General features: G+C 50.3%; 1 protein-coding gene across 1 annotated transcript in view; it reads left to right on the top strand.

Moving 5' to 3' along the window:
• LOC311226544 (integrator complex subunit 3-like) overlaps nucleotides 1–19834 on the top strand; it is a gene marked incomplete at both ends in the record, with an annotated part of 104805 nt that overhangs the window by 34567 nt on the left and 50404 nt on the right. Inside the window, 2 exons of the mRNA XM_084311964.1 lie at nucleotides 4985–5088; nucleotides 12481–12645. Of these exons, the coding sequence (XP_084168090.1) occupies nucleotides 4985–5088; nucleotides 12481–12645 (269 nt within the window). The remainder of the gene's footprint in view (nucleotides 1–4984; nucleotides 5089–12480; nucleotides 12646–19834) is intronic.

Raw genomic sequence — 19834 nt, 5'->3', positions numbered from 1 at the left:
TGGACACCGCTCGCGGCATCAACCCTATAGTAGAGAAACTCCCATACGCCCTACAGGAGAAATGGATATCCCAAGGCTCCAGGTTCAAAGACGAAAACGACGGCCTCTTTCCCCCATTCTCCTACTTCACTAGATTTATTTGCTATGAAGCACGCATCAGGAACGACCCAAGCTTTGCTCTCCCCAGCAACAGTCCTCTTGTGAGAGATGGGCCAGCCTATCAGACAGGGAGAACCCCAGTGTCAGTCCACAAGACAGACGTCTCCCCAGACACCGAACAGGACACAAACATATTTCCAAGGCAAACCGAGAATCCAGGAAAGAACTGCCCTATCCATCGCGCACAACACCCATTAAGTAGGTGCTATGGTTTTAGAGCAAAACCACTCGACGAGAGAAGGGCCTTCCTCCGCGAAAATGGGATGTGTTACAGGTGTTGTGCATCATACTCCCATTTAGCCAGGGACTGTAAACTTTCCGTGAAATGCGATGAGTGTGAGAGTGACCGCCATATCGCAGCTATGCATCCTGGCCCAACATCGCAAGCAGTTCCAACGCCGGCACCAGAGGATAACGAGGAGGAGGAAGAAGATCTTATCGTCACCTCACACTGCACTGAGGTTTGCGGCGAAAGGCAGCCAGCAATGTCCTGCTCTAAAATATGTCTGGTTCAAGTCTTTCCCCAGGGGCAGCGTCACAAGGCGGTCAAGATGTACGCCGTACTCGATGAGCAGAGTAACCGCTCATTAGCAAGGCCAGAATTCTTCGAGCTATTTAAAGGGGAACTATCTTATAAATGGCCCTTTTCAGTGTTTAGCATCGTTTCCTAGCTATGTGGACTTATATTAATATGATCTATGTCTCTAATTATCATATTGGTGCATTCTTCCAATTCTCCCCTCACAATATTCACCCTCACTGAACTGAGTCATCTGAAAATGTGATGATTTGTGATGTCAGAAAGACACCACTGCATGATAATCATCATGTCCCGCAGTGGTTTACCATTGTGGTTGGAGCCCAGGCTCAAAACGGCTTAAGATCTTGAGGTAGAAAAATGCTGTTTTTGAAGACTTGATTAGAAATACAAAACAATGAATTAAAAAAAATATATAATTACAGAGGTGTTCCATAAACTCACAGGAATTGTGTAAAAGTGCCCAAATAGTGAAAGAAATAGTAAAATAGTTCCCCTTTAATGTCAAGAGCTACTCCTCCCCCTACTCATTAAGAACATGTGCTGGGGTCGTCAACACGTCTGGAAGAAAGGCGGAAGGCTTCCAAATCGAGCCGGTGGATGGAGGAACTACCCTCACGTTACCACCACTGATCGAGTGCAAGCAAATCCTTACCAACAGGTCAGAAATACCGACTCCAAAGGCAGCTCGCTTCCATCCCCATCTGAAGTCCGTCGCAGGTCACCTCCCGGAGCTCGACCCAAACGCTCAAATCCTCCTTTTGCTAGGAAGAGACATCATACGAGTACATAAGGTGAGACAGCAGGTCAACGGCCCTCACGACGCCCCCTTTGCTCAGAGATTGGATTTGGGATGGGTCGTGGTTGGGGAAGTGTGCCTTGGGAACACACACAAGCCTAGCGTGAGCACCTTCAGGACCCACGTGCTAGAGAATGGACGCCCTTCCTACTTGACACCCTGCAACAACTTCATGGACCTGAAAGAGAGAACGTGGCATGGCGGGGAGCAACAGAATGGCCTCATCAACACACACAGATCCAACTCGGAGAGAGTTACAGCGGATAACTCAGGACGAACCCCTGCCATATCAGGACATGTCCCCGCCGTCTCAGGACACGCCCCTGTCGTCTCAGGACACGCCCTTGTCGTCTCAGGACACGCCCCTGCTGTCTCAGGACACGTCCCCGCTGTCTCAGGACACGTCCCTGCTGTCTCAGGACACGCCCCTGCTGTCTCAGGACACGTCCCCGCTGTCTCAGGACACGTCCCCGCTGTCTCAGGACACGTCCCTGCTGTCTCAGGACACGCCCCTGCTGTCTCAGGACACGCCCCCGTCATCTCAGGACACGCCCCTGCGGACTCCGGACACGCCCCTGCTGTCTCCGGACGCGCCCCTGCTGTCTCCGGACACGCTCCTGCTGTCTCCGGACACTCCCCTGCTGTCTCCGGACACGCCCCTGCTGTCCCCGGACACTCCCCTGCTGTCTCCGGACACGCCCCTGCTGTATCCGGACACTCCCCTGCTGTCTCCGGACACGCCCCTGCTGTCTCCGGACACTCCCCTGCCATCCCCGGACACTCCCCTGCTGTCTCCGGACACGCCCTTGCTGTCTCCGGACACCCCCCTGCTGTCCCCGGACACTCCCCTGCTGTCTCCGGACACGCCCCTGCCGTCTCCGGACACTCCCCTGCTGTCTCCGGACACTCCCCTGCTGTCTCCGGACATGCCCCTGTCGTCTCCGGACACTCCCCTGCTGTCTCAGGACACTCCCCCTCCCCTGCTTCAGGACACCCTTCCAACTTCACAGACCTGAAAGAGAGAACGCGGCACTGCGGGGAGCAACAGAACGGCCTGATCAGTGCACACAAATCCAACTCGGAGAGAGTTACAGAGGACAACCTGGGTCGCAGTGTGTGCCAAACAACTGCTAACGACAACAGGCTTGCCTTATCCATAGAAGATACCATCATTTTAAATATTATGGTTATTATTATATTATCAGAGACGTACAGGGATGAGAGGAACAGCTGAGTTCCCCCACTACCCTTCAAGATGCCACGAAGACGACTCCCAAACAACCGCAAGCAGGCACTCAATCGCCCTACTTCACTGTGTCGAACCTTCGACAGGAAACCTGGAGATTTCTCAGACAAGGACCTCCACCGAAGCCAATGGAGACAGGTGCAAGCCCTTGCCAGCACATTCTGGACCCGCTGGAGACATGAGTACCTCCCGACACTGCAGAGTCGTCGCAAGTGGGTCGAAGATCACCGCAACTTACAGAAAGGCGACGTTGTGCCATTGAAAGACAGCCAAGCTGCAAGGAACGAGTGGCCTATGGCACTGGTAACTTCCACCTTCCCAAGCCAGGACGGAAAGGTGCGTAAGGTCGAAGTAAAGACCACAGCTCAAGGAAGTTCAAAGACATTCCCGAGACCCGTTTCAGAAATCGTTCTTCTTTTGCCTAAAGTGGATTGAAGTTAAATTAATGTGTACTATAGCGTACACGCTTAATGCGGGGAGTGTTCTGCCTCCCAGGCAGTTTATATGGTTTTGATTTGCTTTGGCACCACCTGTTGGTCGAACGTGGTATATACAGGAAGTGGGACCTCATGGTAAAACAGGAAGTGGTAGCTCAAAGATAAACAGGAAGTGGGACCTGCAGCTTCACCAGGAAGAGAGTTCTCATTATGAACAACATGCTGTTCTTATCTATAGTAATCCTTTGATTTGCCCCATCGTAAGCATTGTCTGTAAGTAATCCTTTATTGTTTGCAAGGTTATCTTTCAGTTTTGAAGTATATTGTCGTAGATGGGTCGCTGTTATGTTCGTATTCTATTACCTGTGATACATGCTAATGGCAGATACAGTAGATGTGCATAATACTTGGAATGTTTAGTACAACATGTCTACATATAATCATTTAGTACACTTACTGTATATCTATACTTTTTACGTGCACTAGTAGTAACACTATGCACTTCATTCTGTTTCAGTTTTACTCCTATCCTAGCAACAAGAACTGCATTAAACAAGAAACAAGGAAGTTACGTTGACTCATGTTGCTTATTGAAGAGTTTGGCTGGCCGTCTACCTTTGATTAAAAACATCATCGGGAGGACAGCACAACAGTGTATAAGGTTGCACGATAATTTTACGTTGAACACGAAAACACACATACACATTGGAACAGAGGACTGAGCAATCATGTTTTAGACAACATGATGTTGTGTTTGTGTTTCAAATGTAGCCAAGAGTAAAGACCAGCACTATGTTTGTTTAGCAATGATTTTAAGTGTTCTTAGTGAAATATAAAATCTCAGCGCATTGCACCGGAAAGCAGATGATTTAGACGGTACAACAGGAAGCACTCATGAAATCGCTGTAGTCCAGAGAAAGCAGGGCTTTGGATGGACGTCTACATTTCATAAAACTACACCCAGCTCACACAACAAATCTTTTTTTCTTACAAGCATTGACTGTAATATCGTGTTTATATCTCAAGGGTTGAACAAACCTCAACGTTATTGCCATAAAATACAACATATATTGTTTCTTTACCTTTCTGTGAACATCTAGAAAAAAACGTGTCTCAATCCGGTGATTTTTGATGCAGCTGTCGCCATTATACAAAAGTAACTGTACTTACAGTAGATTTAATTCTCAGTCTTGCCCTCTATCGACCGCCTGGTGGTACTAAATCCAGATTTAACTGCCATTAGAAAGATGAAATCTGTGCCGATCCATAGACGTATCACTTGGCCATAATAAGGCCTAATATTCTATATTCATATTTCCTATTGCATATGTCCGGATGGCAAAATTCAGTACTGTATCTACAAAAAACCCTGTAAAGGATCCCTTTGTTAATTTGCTTAGCTTTTCATTACACTTGATCTCAAGAAGGTGCTGAATGAGCTCAGTGGCATCCTTCTGCTTTTGTTCAATGTTAGCATTGTGGTGTTCACAGTCAAAGATACAAACAAAATTATAATAATTATTTAGTCCTTTGGTTCATTATAATTTACTTACCAAGAACATGCAAATGGGCAGGACCTTGTAGAAGTGGAGCAATCTTCCATTTACTTGGGTATGTACTTTTAGGCAAATCTTCGGAAAATAACAGGTTAATGTCTTTTAGCTTCAATTGTCTGTTTTTCTATCGGATGAAAATGACTAGTTTGGATCCATCGATTAATCGATGAAATAATCGCTGCATCGATCAATGACTAATGGTTAGTAGCAGCTAGTATTATTATTGAACTGTGTTGTCTCGTTCAACAGGAGGACTTTGACTCGGAGCAGATGTCGACACTGGCCTCCTGTCTGGCTGAGCTGTTTAAAGGTCACTTCAGAGGAGACGTTCTGCCTGATGAGATCACTGAAGAGTACGTTACTGGCTGACTGGCTGTCTGTCTGTTTGATGTCTGGCTGGTTGTCTGACTGGCTGTCTGGCTGGCTGTCTGGCTGTCTATCTGTCTGACTTACAGTCTAGTCACGGCTGCTGCGATCATGATATTTTGTAATGACGATTATTGTCTGACAAATCTCTTCTCCAGAGAGAGTCAAGAAGATAGCTACCAGTTTCCTCTATGTGCATTCAGTCGAAAGCTATCTGGCTGCACGTTAGCCTAGCTTAGCACAATGAATGGAAGCGGACAGTGACTGGTAGCCTTCGGGAGAGGTGTTAGTTGGACAATGCCTAGGCTACCCGTCACTGTCCACTTTCATTCATTGTGCTAAGCTAGGCTAACATGCAGTCAGATAGTGCCCACATCAGTGAGACCATGCAGTGACTGTGCTACATTGCCATGACAACGTTGGAGCAAAGTAAACTGGCGTTGGTAAAGAGTTTGCACACAAACTGACACACAACATCTAACCCCTCTGTGACCTTTCTGTGACCTGTCCTGTACAGAGATTTACATTATTCAACTCTCAGATTGATCTGAATCTTATGTAATGACCTGGATCAATGATCAACATTATACTAAATAGTTCTGAGTATCTCATATGATCACAGGGTCTGTTACTGTAACTGAGGGGTACAATTCCCTGACTGTATTGAATAAGTATGGTATCATTAAACCACTACTGCGTTATGTACATTACTACTGGCCATACAGTACACAGGTATATGTGATGAACACTCCCACAATAACACGGCTTAACAAGAAAGTACTGTTTATAATAATATTTATTAGAAGAGCACCAAGATTATCTTACATTATTTATCAAGATTGAGAGTTGCGCTTGTAAGGCGAAGAATGTGCATGAATAGGTCAAGAGCGTAAGTCCATGAGCATATTACGCAGGGGATAATGAATACCACCTGTAACATAAGAATTATATATGGTACACTAGTAGGTCAGCTGGAGATACTAAGGGGTTCCCTCCGGTTGTAAGCCAGCAGGGGGGAGGAATGTTTGAATGCAAAAGTCTGGATCAACGGGGAATCAATAAGCTCCAGCTACGGGAGGCGGTACATTACTCCTTTGATCGGCAGACGAAAGCAGCAGCTATAATCCAAGTATGCGCGACAGCATAGGTGAAAGCCAGCCAGCCTCTCCTAGAGACGGGCTCGAGTGATGCTCCTCACGGGTAAATCCCACACAGCAGCGGGGTAGACGGTTCTCTGCTCCAGCAGCCACAGCACCAAAGCAATAATCCAGCCGGAAAAGGCTCTGCATTCACCGGTGTAGATTCTCCTGTGCACGGTACTTCACATTTAACTAGGTCGAACTTGACGTTATTTCACTAAGCTCTGACACTTTTACTATCCTATTCGCACGCGGTTTTAAGTGCTCTATTTAGACGCAAGGTTGCTCACTTCACTTGGTCGTTGACTCGTGATGAAGGCTTCAACTTGTTGGGTTAACTCGTTTGAGGGTAACTTGACTTTAGGCTAAGTGCTGCTGTATCCACCTGCGCCGTATTTATACGTACAGTGAATAATCTAGTACCAGCCTTATTTCTGTCTCGTATTACTGCGCAAAACCGGGCATGTTCAGGCATGTCTTAGCGGTGACTTTGAACTAGACATTGGGGGTATGGCCGTGGCGCCTAGGGGATCGCTTCCAATAGGAGAACGAATATTATGGTGTGTCCTGTACCAGGTAAAGGGATATTCCGTGTATATGTACAAAGAATATACAAGGGATATCAAACGATATACAAATATTATACATGGGATCTCAGGCAATAAATATATATATTCGGTTTAATCTGACCCTTTGTAACAGCCGCCTCCTAATTAGTCCACACCTAATTAGATAAGCAGAGACAGATTAACCGCCTTGTCCACTACTCAATGTCCGTTGTGAGGAGTAGGGCAATTCACAAAGTCAGTGGGTCATGGTCGTCATTAGGAGAGTCGGGGAGCCTTGGCAACTCTATCAGCCTCGCCACGGGTCGGGTGTATGTCCGCCCTTGGACGAGCACTTCTGCCGCTCTGACCTTTCCGTCGGCACCAGTGATCACTTTGCTTACGCGGCCGGCCGGCCACGCAGCTCGGGGTAGTGACTGGTCTATGATCACGACGACTGTGTCCACTTTTAAGTTGTCCCCGTCCTTGACCCGCTTCTGACGGGCTGGAAGGGATGGAGGGGGGGTTAGGAGGAAGCGGGCCTGAGACTGCTTTGATCTGTGCTTGGCTGTGCCTCCACCTCCTCCGTCTGTTTCTCTTGTTTGCTCTGTACCCCGTCTGAGGAGGGGCCGGTTCCGGCCGCCCATCAAGGAGTCGCTTGGGGTGCTGGGTTTGAGGTCAGCTACGTCTGGAGCGCAGCTGAGGGGGGTGGAGTTCGGAACTCCCTCTTGTGCCCACGGTTCTCTCACAGGCCTCTCGCTTAATGTCAATAGCCTCTCAACGGGCTGTACGAGAGAGTGGCCGGTGTCGCTCACCTTTGTGTGCAGGCAGCGTGTAGACGTGGGTTGACTGTCAAGTCCGTAGAGGGGGCCCTGGAGCGTCCACCCCAGTCGGGTCTGAAACGCGACTGGGCATCCTTTGGGTCCGATGTGGGCCGCCTCAATTGGGAGAATGAGGTCCGCGTGGTCGGAGCCTATGAGCAGGGTCGGTGTGGCGCCGTCGATAAGCGGTATAGGTAGTTGACGTAGGTGCACATACTTCGCCATCAGCTGTGGGATGGGGTAGGTGTACTGTGACAGGCCTATGTCGTGGCTGGTGAAGACGTTGGTAATACTATACTGCTTCTCGGGCTGGTCCACCACTGCTATCTTGAAGGAGACATTTTCACCCTTTATGGTCTTCTGGTCCCTTCTGATGGTGCGTATTGTCATTGTTCCTTTGGCACCCCGCAGACCCAGCTGGGCTGCGGCGCAAGCGAGGAGGAGAGTCTTTTCAGACCCATCGTCCAGGACGGCGTAAGTGTCCAGGACCTTGTCCTCGTAGCTCAGGAGCACTCTGACCACTTTGATGAGCACTCGGGGGGTCCCGCTATGCTGGTCAATGTGGAGCACTCCTGTTGGTCGGTTGCTTTGGATCTTCTGGAGTGGTGCCGACTCGCGGTCGTCCGAGTAGCACCGTGACTCCCAGTGTCTGCTGTAGCAGTCGGGACACCAGGGGGCGGTCTGGTTGATCTTCGGTACTGGTGCCACCGCCTCGGCCTGGTACATTACCGTGACGGGCCCACTTTGTTGTCCTGGCGGACGCCTGTTGATGTCATGCAGGACCTCCAAGTGGGCGCCGCCGCACCTGCCGCACTTCTTCTTCAAACGGCACTCAGCTGCCATATGGCTGCGCGCGCAGCGGAAGCAGCGGCGTGGTCTTTGATCCACTGACTCACCTCATCCGTGGTCAGCTTCCCGAAAGTGTCGCATTGATACAGCCGATGTTCCCCTTCACAGTACTGGCATTCAATCTTCCACTCCTCTTTCGTCGAGGGGGTGTTGTGGTTCTTGTGCTGCGGTACTGATTCGGCTTGGTGCATAACGGTCACCGACCGGCGGTTATCATTTGATCCCCGAGGTCCATCTCTTGGGCTTGGTCCACTCCATACGAACGTGTCCAGTCGTAGGCTGCTGACCTCCCTGGCGAGGAAATCAGATAAGTCTAGGAGGGATGCCTCTGGGCCGTTGGGGTCACGGTGGTCTCTCTGCCGCCGGAAACGCTCTTGTCGGGCGGGAGGGAGCTTCTCTAATATCCTTTCTACATTAGAGTTAGCGTACAGTTCGTATATCCCTTTTTCCTTTTGGGACCCCAGCATCCCTACCAGGGACTGTACCTTGATAGAGAGGTCATCCAATGCTCTGTTGTCTCTGGCTGGGGGGAGACGGTCAATGTCTCTTATCTCCTGTATCACGTAGTCCCATATGCATCCATAACGTTGGTCGAGGGCTACTAGAGCCGCGGTGTATGGGGTACTTGAGTTGGAATATGCCAGCGCTATATTATGCGCTCTGGGCACCTTCAGGTGCTTGAGGAGGATAGCATATTTGTACGTCTCGTCTGGGACGTCGGACAGCATAGTCTCTAAGCACATCCGTAGCTCCGTGTACTGTGCTCTGTCCTCGCGTGTAAAATCCGGGAACGTCGGTGTGCCAAGGTACGATGCCATGGATGGCTGGCACATCGGTGAGCGTTGGGGGAGAGGCCTCCTGGGCGAGTCTCCCCGTACGTGTCGTCGTGGGCTGGTACTTGGTGGGTACCAAGGGCCGGGTACCCAGGTGCTGTTCCTCGGTGCTGACGGTGCGTCAAACTCACCCGTGAGTTGAGTCGGGGGTTTGTAGCGCAGTGACTCGGGGCTGACGTCTGGGCTGTACTGGGCCTCCTGGTCCAGAGTACGTTGCTGCTGGTCGGGGCTGTACTGGGCCTCCTGGTCCAGAGTACGTTGCTGCTGGTCGGCTTGACATTCCTCCTCTTCCTCTTCCTCTGCTAGGTCCTGGAGTCTTCTGTTCAGTCTCTCGGCGTGGTCCGGTTCTTCCCGGTTGCTGGGTCTCGTATGGACCGGCCGGGGAGGGGGTTCGGAGACGTGGACAGGATCCTCCTGTTGGCGGGGTCCCGGGTCGCTTGGTCGGGTAGGGGAATGTGTCCTAGACCCTTGTCGTGATGATCTCCGGGAGCTCCGTGCGGAGATAGGGGGTGTCGCCATGGCAATCAATTTTTCCATCATCTGCGCCTGCAGCCGGTCGCGCTCTGCCTCGCGCTGGGCATGGGCGGCGTCGCGCACTGCTTCGCGCTGGGCATTGGCGGCGTCGCACTGTGCATTGGCGCTGGCATGGGCGGCGTCGCACTGTGCATTGGCGGCGGCGCACTGTGCATCGGCGCGGCTTCTTTCAATGTTCTCTTCCGTCTGAAGGCGTCTGGTCTCCAGTCTTATGCGGTTGTCTTCACTCCTTTGTTGCGCCTGGAAGCGCTCTCGCTCGGTTGCAGAATGTTCACGTTCACTGAGGGCTTGCGCTTGGAGTTGCGCGTGAAGGCGCTCTCGTTGGTCTGCAGCTTGTTCGCGCTCGCTCGTCTGTTGCGCTTGAAGTCGATCGCGTTCGGTGGAGGCTGCCAGGGTGGCGATGAATGCCTGCGCCAGCATCTTGTCCGCTTCGCTGGGGGAAGACACCGGCGGAGGTGATCGGCTTCTGGCAGTGCTCGTTGGAGATCCGTTCTCCTGTCGCGCTCCGAGGAGGTCCATCTCCTGGGTGTGCGTCTCTTCTGGTAGTGGGTCGGGTTCCGTCCCTGGAGCGCTTTCTTTATCCTGGAGCTCTCTGGGGACTGTCCCGTTGGCGTTGTCGGGGGGTAAAGTCATGTCATGTCCCTCCTGGTCCCCCCCGTGAGCTTGGTCAGTTACGTTAGAACCCACTAGGGTCTCTACTGGCAGGGTCGCCTGGTCGGTAGGGTTTGACATACTTTGGCTATCCGCTTTACTTATTTTATCCGCCTTTAACGTCTGTATAAAGCTAGGTAGTAGACTGGCAGCGTAGTCCTCTAGGTAAGAAGGTGGCTGCCGTCTGCGCGTCGGGCGTTCTAGCTTAGGAGAGCCGTTTGTGGAGTGTTCACCGCTGGCCATGTCAATATTAATATTATATTAATATTACGCTAATTACCCTCCGGCTCGAAGGACCAATTGTAACTGAGGGGTACAATTCCCTGACTATTGAATAAGTATGGTATCATTAAACCACTACTGCGTTATGTACATTACTACTGGCCATACAGTACACAGGTATATGTGATGAACACTCCCACAATAACACGGCTTAACAAGAAAGTACTGTTTATAATAATATTTATTAGAAGAGCACCAAGATTATCTTACATTATTTATCAAGATTGAGAGTTGCGCTTGTAAGGCGAAGAATGTGCATGAATAGGTCAAGAGCGTAAGTCCATGAGCATATTACGCAGGGGATAATGAATACCACCTGTAACATAAGAATTATATATGGTACACTAGTAGGTCAGCTGGAGATACTAAGGGGTTCCCTCCGGTTGTAAGCCAGCAGGGGGGAGGAATGTTCGAATGCAAAAGTCTGGATCAACGGGGAATCAATAAGCTCCAGCTACGGGAGGCGGTACATTACTCCCTTGATCGGCAGACGAAAGCAGCAGCTATAATCCAAGTATGCGCGACAGCATAGGTGAAAGCCAGCCAGCCTCTCCTAGAGACGGGTTCGAGTGATGCTCCTCACAGGTAAATCCCACACAGCAGCGGGGTAGACGGTTCTCTGCTCCAGCAGCCACAGCACCAAAGCAATAATCCAGCCGGAAAAGGCTCTGCATTCACCGGTGTAGATTCTCCTGTGCACGGTACTTCACATTTAACTAGGTCGAACTTGACGTTATTTCACTAAGCTCTGACACTTTTACTATCCTATTCGCACGCGGTTCTAAGTGCTCTATTTAGACGCAAGGTTGCTCACTTCACTTGGTCGTTAACTCGTGATGAAGGCTTCAACTTGTTGGGTTAACTCGTTTGAGGGTAACTTGACTTTAGGCTAAGTGCTGCTGTATCCACCTGCGCCGTATTTATACGTACGGTGAATAATCTAGTACCAGCCTTATTTCTGTCTCGTATTACTGCGCAAAACCGGGCATGTTCAGGCATGTCTTAGCGGTGACTTTGAACTAGACATTGGGGGTATGGCCGTGGCGCCTAGGGGATCGCTTCCAATAGGAGAACGAATATTATGGTCTGTCCTGTACCAGGTAAAGGGATATTCCGTGTATATGTACAAAGATATGTACAAGGGATATCAAACGATATACAAATATTATACATGGGATCTCAGGCAATAAATATATATATTCGGTTTAATCTGACCATTTGTAACAGTTACTATAGTCTTTCTGTGGATATAATAGAGGGATGCATTGATACTCATATTTACACATTACATTAAGTCCAGGCGTCCCAGGGTGTTCCTCCAACCTGTCTGTCCGCTGTCCTCTACAGGTCTCTGGAGTCAGTGTGTCTGGTGTTCCTCCAACCTGTCTGTCCGCTGTCCTCTACAGGTCTCTGGAGTCAGTGTGTCTGGTGTTTATCTAACCTGTCTGTCCTCTACAGGTCTCTGGGGTCAGTGTGTCTGGTGTTAATCTAACCTGTCTGTCCTCTACAGGTCTCTGGAGTCAGTGTGTCTGGTGTTATCTAACCTGTCTGTCCTCTACAGGTCTCTGGAGTCAGTGTGTCTGGTGTTAATCTAACCTGTCTGTCCTCTACAGGTCTCTGGAGATGATGTGTCTGGTGTTAATTGAACCTGTCTGTCTGTCCTCTACAGGTCTCTGGAGATGATATGTCTGGTGTTAATTGAACCTGTCTGTCTGTCCTCTACAGGTCTCTGGATGAGTCAGTATGTAAGCCGGTGTGTCTGGTGTTTAGGAACCTGTGCACAATGCAGGAAGACAACAGTGGCTTCTCTGTGCTGCTGGAGATGTTGGCAGAGCTCTACCAAAAACAGCCCAAAATAGGATACCATCTACTGTACTACCTTAAAGCCAGGTGAGACACTGGACTATCTACTGTACAGTACTACCTTAAATATACTGTCTACTGTACTACCTTAAAGATACCATCTACTGTACTACCCTAAAGATACCATCTACTGTACTATCTTAAATATATAATCTACTGTACTACCTTAAAAAATACAATCTACCGTACTACCTTAAAGCCAGGTGAGATACTGTACTACCTTAACACATTCTGTGCCACGCCTCTTCCGGGCAACGGCTATGCAATGCCACCCATTAAACTATTGGAGTCCGTCACCTTGTTTGTAAAACGTTCCCGTTTTATACCGTGGTGAATATGAGTGTTATTTCGGAATGATCCGGGCCAATTCCTGAGAGGCTGGTTATAAGCCGCAACGTGTATTATACTAAATGCATTGGCGTTTTGTCCCTACACATGCCACAATTAAAAAATCAAATGCATATGATAGCTATTATGTTCCATCATGAATGCATGAAGGGGGGCGGGGGGGGGGGATACGTTATGGACTAGCGTTACACACATACGCTCGGATTGCAATGAAAACATTCTTGGATCAATGCAAGATTGATACCATATAGCCCTTACCTTGACTAGGATGTACTCCAAGTATTGTAAGTATCCAAGTATGTCCATCGTTTCACCAACATAATCCACCACAGAACACGGATCGGGAGTAATTGTTTCTCCTCAATCCGAGCGTTATAAACGCTACACTTGTCCGACAAAGAAAAGTCTGCCCAGACATATATAATTGACACACAGCCCAAGACACAGCGTTTCAAAGGATGTGCAATACCGGCCGCATCCTACCAGGTGGCAGGGGTGTAAAGTACTTGAGTAATTGTACTTCGTTACAATACTTAAGTACTGTTTTGGGGGATTTGTACTTTACTCGAGTATTATTAGGTTTGTATACTTTGTACTTTTACTCCATTACATTTCAGAGAAAAAAAAACATACTTTTTACTCCTTACATTTAAAATGCAGACCTACAAAGTACAAAGTACAAATCTCACAGGTCCAACCATTTTAATTAATATATTTTAATTGTTTATCGAGCCGAACTAACGTTAACGTTATTAATCCTGCGACCGCAGGTAAACAGCCAATCAAATCCCCATCAATGGAAAATGAACCCGCCCATACCCATGCTGATTGGTCCTTGTGCAACACTAGAAAGCGGGGATCTTTGATTAAACACCTGCTACCCGAAGAATAGACAGTCAGATCCGCATTATGCTGTGGTTAATATTGTGATATTATTCAGGGTACTCCAGTATTCCGTCTTTAATATTGTGATATTATTCAGGATACTCCAGTATTCTGCCTTTAATATTGTGATATTATTCAGGATAATCCAGTATGCTGTGGTTAATATTGTGATATTATTCAGGATACACCATTCTGTTTTTAATATTGTGATATTATTCATGCTGTGATGTGAATGCCGTCCATGTTAGTTTACCTTCAATGGAGAAGTGCATTAAATAATTGTAATGCAAAAAAAGTGTCCTCTGTTCTTTCATTTCAGCATTGTCTATCGCAGAACACATTCCATTGTGGGCAGAGTGTATGCTTGGTTTCATTCCAGCCTTGCCTAAACACCAGCTGATGATTTCACTAATTGGCTCACCTCTTCAACTAACTCACCTGGTGCAATGTATAGTTAAAATGAAAACTTGGCCCACGATGGAATGAGTTTGAGACCACTGGTCTATCCCTTTCAATTTTTTTTTTTTTTTTTTTACTTTTACTTTTTAGTACTTAAGTACATTTAAAAGTAGGACTTTTTTACTTTTACTCAAGTGTGTTTTTAGCCAGATACTTTGACTTTTACTTGAGTCAGATTTTGAGATGGTACCCATACTTTCACTTAAGTATAATTTCTGGGTACTTTTTACACCCCTGCCAGGTGGCGATATTGGACTTTTGCGATCTCAGACTCATTCCCTATTGTAGCAGGGTGGATTATCCCTGCTTCGTGGGAACTGTTGGGCACGGTCACTGGGTAGCGAGACACAGTAGAACTCTGGCTAGCTGCACCTCCGTCTTTGGGTCAGGAGCGTCAACTGGAGGCTGGCAGTGGGAGTGGATGGGGCCCAGGATTTACAAACCTGGTCCGGTACTCTGGTCTTCCTCTCCCTTCCAGGGCAGTCAGCAGTACTCCACAACACGCCCTCACTTCCCCCAATTATTCCCCTAGAACCCTCCCACACCTAGTGACTGGATTGTACATAAATAACTTGGTTCCCCCCGCAAGCAGTAACCTCCCTCAATGACCCTAGAAACCTTACAATGAAAGGGAAAGGTGCAATAGGAAGGAATTAATAGCATGTATGTTACCCACACCAAAAGGGTTAATACGGCTCAGGAATGGACACACACACAGAACTCCCATCCACTTCTTTACTATTGTACTGGTCAGTTACAATGATTTAAGGAGAATGACTACATAGACCGAAGTCCCACTATAGCTCCGTTTCTGAATCAACACCCCCAAAACCCGTATTTTGTACACCCGCCTCTGGGTTAGTATCAGGGATTATATACTGCAAGGTATTTGACTCATCGCCCACGTCTGGGCCTCCACCCTGTATAATACCTTCAAAAGGTTCTAATTATACGGCCAGAATAATACCTCAAAAGGCTTTAATTATAATGCACCAAGTCTGTAACTTTCCCCAAGGGAAAGGGTTAATTGGATGCGAAGATATTATTAAACACACATGTTATCACACTCAAAGAAAAGGAAAGAAAGCAACAAGTGGGCCCACAAAATACCAAACAGAAGTCCTATCTTAATGCCGGCATATATTGTTTGGGGTTCCCCTATTGAACGGTAGTAGCAACGTTAACTTTGCCTGCAGGCTGCACCACACTGTATAATAGCTCTGGAGCATCAATGCCCATTTGTACTCATCCAAAATGGCCGCCTTGCCACGCCACTGTCGTCCGGAAGGCAAGATGGCGTCGAACGCTCTCGGTGAGGATACTAGCAGGCGGAGCTGGAGCAGAGAGGCAGTGCTGGCCGAGAGCGTGTGCTGGGCGATGACGACCTCTGTTGAACGGGGCGAACTCCCGTATGCTGCAGGCAGCCAGGTGCAGATCTGGTCGCAGGTAGCCGGGGCAGACTGATTGCAGGCAGCCGGAGCAGACTGGTTGTAGGTCCACGCGTGTATCTGGGCTCGCACTCTATACCGCCACACTACTACTGTAACCCGACTATGATGAACTCAGATATAGCCGTTAGCCGCACGCTACTTATACCGCCACACTACTACTGTAACCCGACTACTATGAACGTTAGTGCTTTGTTCTGTACCGTTTGCTCACACACTATCGCTGGTACTTCTAGGATAACACGTTAACTAGCAAGTACTTCTTGTCACCCATCGGTACCCAACGGGGCTCTTCCACATCACTCCTTCAACGGGGCTCTTCCGGAGCACACGCTCGTTGCGACTGTTCATGGTCAAGTTCACTGCCGAAGAGGCTCGCCTTCCGCCTCCATATATCTCCTCCCGTCTCTCTCCGACACTCTCTGCCTGACACCGCCCCCTGCTGGTCCCGCCTACTAGTCACACAGGGGAAGGATGGTGAATATGGTCCAGCGATACTGTGCATCATCCATATTCCAGCCGATAGAAGGAAGAGAAACTCACATCATTGTTCGTGAGAATATCAATGATGTCTTTGTGTACAAAGGGGAGATAAACAGCAAGTCAGCAGTTCTGAATAATAGGCAATATTTTCAGGCTGCTACATTTCCCCCCACTTTGAACTTGCTAAGTCCTCTGCAAGTTAACAACAAAACACCAACCAACGCATGCATGAAAACGGTCCTGAGACCAACAGTTTCACACATCGCGCTTAGACCCTTTGAACCTCCCTCACCAGGGCGCAGTTCCAGGCTAGGTCCCTTTCCACCCCTAGGCTTTACCATCCAGACTCCTCTGGACCGACAAGCCTTAGCTTTCTGCTTCCCGGCATTTTCTTTTAAAAAACACCGATCACAGAAACACTACTCGCTTACTAACTCATTCGGTTTCAGCTTATAGTGGCCTGACTGTACATTGAGCCGAACGCGGCGGCCATCACCATGGTCTTACTGCCATATGCGATCCTACCGGCAGGTGACCCAGTCGATAGCGATCCTAGACCCCGTAGTGGTTGTTGGCCACCCAGGTAAGAACCGACGGTCTGATCCCCATCCCACTTTGCTTTGGGTATGGAAACTTTGACCATTTTCACCCGCCTTGCCTGTTCACAGAGGTGCCCGTGCACGTCTGCTAGGTGTGGACTGTCATCCACGTACGACGTGTTGCCCCCACACTTGCGTGTGCGACACACACGCCGACTAGGCGGTACCACGGTGGTATGTTCATTCATACCTCATCAGACACAGGGGCCTTCAGTCCCTCCCCAGCACTATATGATATTTTAACGTGCCCTCGGGACTTCGCAGTCCCACCGCCGCCTGTTGTCAACTAAGGTTCGGGGCGCCTACCCCCTCCCTAATCGACAATCACACATTATGCTAACAGTTTCACACACTCCTTCATGAGTTGGACACTCTGTTCAACAAACACACTCTTGAGCACGTAGTCCTGGCGATACCGAACGGGTAGCCGACCTCTGGTGCTTCTGTGGGGCCGGGCTGGCTCCACACTGGGGGGTTCCACTCCCCCCACCTCCGACTCCATGTCGGATTCTTCTGTGTCCGTGGGCGGGTCATGGACCACGGCCTCGCCCTCCGGGGCCATCGGTGGACCGCCAGCGGCCTCCTCTTCGACTCCGTCTCCGCCTTCCTCCCCATCCTCTCCTGAGGGGGTCGACTCCGCGTCCGCTGCCTCTTCAGGGGCGTCCCGCACGGGCCTGGGGTGGTTACACGCCCTAGGATGCGGTTCTCGACGGCACTCGAAAGCATCTCCACTGTCTGATTCGGACGAGCTCCGCAGCGCCACAGGGGTCTGTCGAGTCGGAGGCCGGAAACGGACAGGTCTTGAGCTGGTCTCGATGCATGGTCCTCTCGGGACCCCCTGCTTCGGGCCTGACTGTGAACACGGGTGTCCCTTCGTGGCTCTGCTTCACTACCACGTACGACGTAGGCTCCCACTTGTCCTGTATCTTATTACAGCCCCGGGTTCGTCGCTCGTGGTGACTCTGTACCCACTCGTCTAGGTCCTCCGCTCCCTCCTGGATGACGTCCCGGCCCCCCAGGACATCTCGGGGCATTCTGGCGTCCCTTCCGAAGAGCAGGTAGAAGGGGGAGTACCCCGTGGAGGAGTGCACGTGGCAGTTGTACGTGAGTACCAACTCGGGTAGGTGCTCCTTCCAGTCTCGCTTCTTCTCCGCGGGCAGACTACGCAGCATGTCGTGCATTGTCCGGTTGAACCTCTCACATTGCCCATTCCCCTGAGGGTGGTAAGGCGTGGTGCGGCTCTTGGAGATTCCGTACAGTCGGCAGAGTTCCTTGATGACGCTCGACTCGAAATTACGCCCTTGGTCGGCATGGAGTCGGGCAGGGCAGCCGTAATTGAACCAATACTTGATGATGGCGGCGGCGGTGGTCTTCGTCGTCTGATCTTTGGTCGGTATGGCAATAGTGAATCTGGTGAACATGTCAGTCAGTACCAGTACGTTCTCATAGCCACCCACCGACCTTTCCAACACGGTAAAGTCCATAGCAAGGACCTCCATGGGTGCTGTCACGTTGGTGCAGGTCATCAGAGCCTGGGCTTTAGGAAACACGTCCCGGGCTAATGCGCACCGCTTGCATTGCTGCACCCATTTCTTCACCTCCTCTGCCATCCCGATCCAGTAATAACTTCGCCTCATCAGGTCCACCGTCCCTCGCCCTCCGTAGTGTCCTCCATCCTCATGTTGGGTCTCGTAGATCCTCCGTCGCAGGGCCGTGGGCACCACCAGCTGCAGAATCTCCTCCGTCGCGGGGATCACTGACGCGTCGAAACAGTACTTGTTGGTGCAGACGAAACCGCTCCCACTGCCCATATAACTTGCGGAGTTTCGGGTCTCCCTCCTTCAACTGTACTTTGGTGGGAGGGACTCCCTGTGTTACCGCCCGCCACACCGGACCCAACTCGGGATCGTCCGCCTGTAGCTGCCGCATTTCCGCCCAGTCATACCCGCTGTTCCCCTTCTGTGTCGCTATCCGACAGGCACTGGCACTCGGGACCTCCCACGTCTCGGTCGGTCTCTCGGGGCCTAGCAGGGCCCGTACTTCTTCCGCTGGGACCAGGACGTAGCCATCGCGGGCGACTGAGGCGGGGGCGCACAAGGAGGCGGTCCGTTCCGGTAGACCCTGACGGGTGTGAGTGCCGGTCGCGGGTATTGTTAGGAAGTCTTTTTCGGTGTCTTCTACTTCAGGCTCGGTCCGCATCGGCATGCGAGACAGGGCGTCGGCGTTCTGGTTGAGTCGGCCAGGCTTGTACTGTACCACGAAGTCGTACTCCGCGAGCTGAGCGTTCCAGCGCTGCTCCACTGCTCCCAGGTTGGCCGTACCTAGGTGTTTCAACGGGTTGTGGTCGGTGATCACGGTGAACTGGGCGTACATCAAGAGGTCTCGGAACTTCTCAGTGACTGCCCACTTCAGGGCGAGGAGTTCCAGCTTGAACGCACTGTAGTTTTGGTCATTCCTTTCGGACCCACGCAGACCTCGGCTCGCAAAGGGGATGACTCGCTCCACGCCCTCTTGCTTCTGGCTTAGTACCGCTCCCAGTCCCAAGTAGCTCCCGTCTGTGGTCACTATGAAGGGGAGTTGGAGGTCGGCGTAGGCCAGCACCGGAGGCGTCAAGAGGCACTCCCGCAGATGATCGAAGGCCGTCTGACACTGCAGAGTCCACTTGAAGGCCTCTGGCCGGCCTTTAGCGAACCCCTTCTTTTCTTTTCCCATCAGGGCATGCAGGGGCTGGGCCACGAACCGCCGATAATAGGACAGGAACCCGATCACCTGTCTCACCTCCTTTGCTGAGCGTGGCGCCGGCTAGTCCTCCAACGCCTTCACCTTGTCGGTGTCGACCTGTATGCCGGCTGCGGAGACGACGTGTCCCAGGAATTTGACCTCGGTCTTCAAAAGGAAGCACTTTCGGGGCTTGAGTTTGAGCCCATGTTCCCGCAGCCGTCCAAACACCAGGTCCAACTTCTGGCAATGGCTCTCGAAGTCACGGGCGAACAC

Source organism: Notolepis coatsorum (genome assembly GCF_963971535.1).
Source record: "Notolepis coatsorum genome assembly, chromosome: 4".
Taxonomy (NCBI): domain Eukaryota; kingdom Metazoa; phylum Chordata; class Actinopteri; order Aulopiformes; family Paralepididae; genus Notolepis; species Notolepis coatsorum.
Note: the sequence above shows the minus strand (reverse complement) of the source record. Positions and strands in the feature narration are given on the sequence as shown.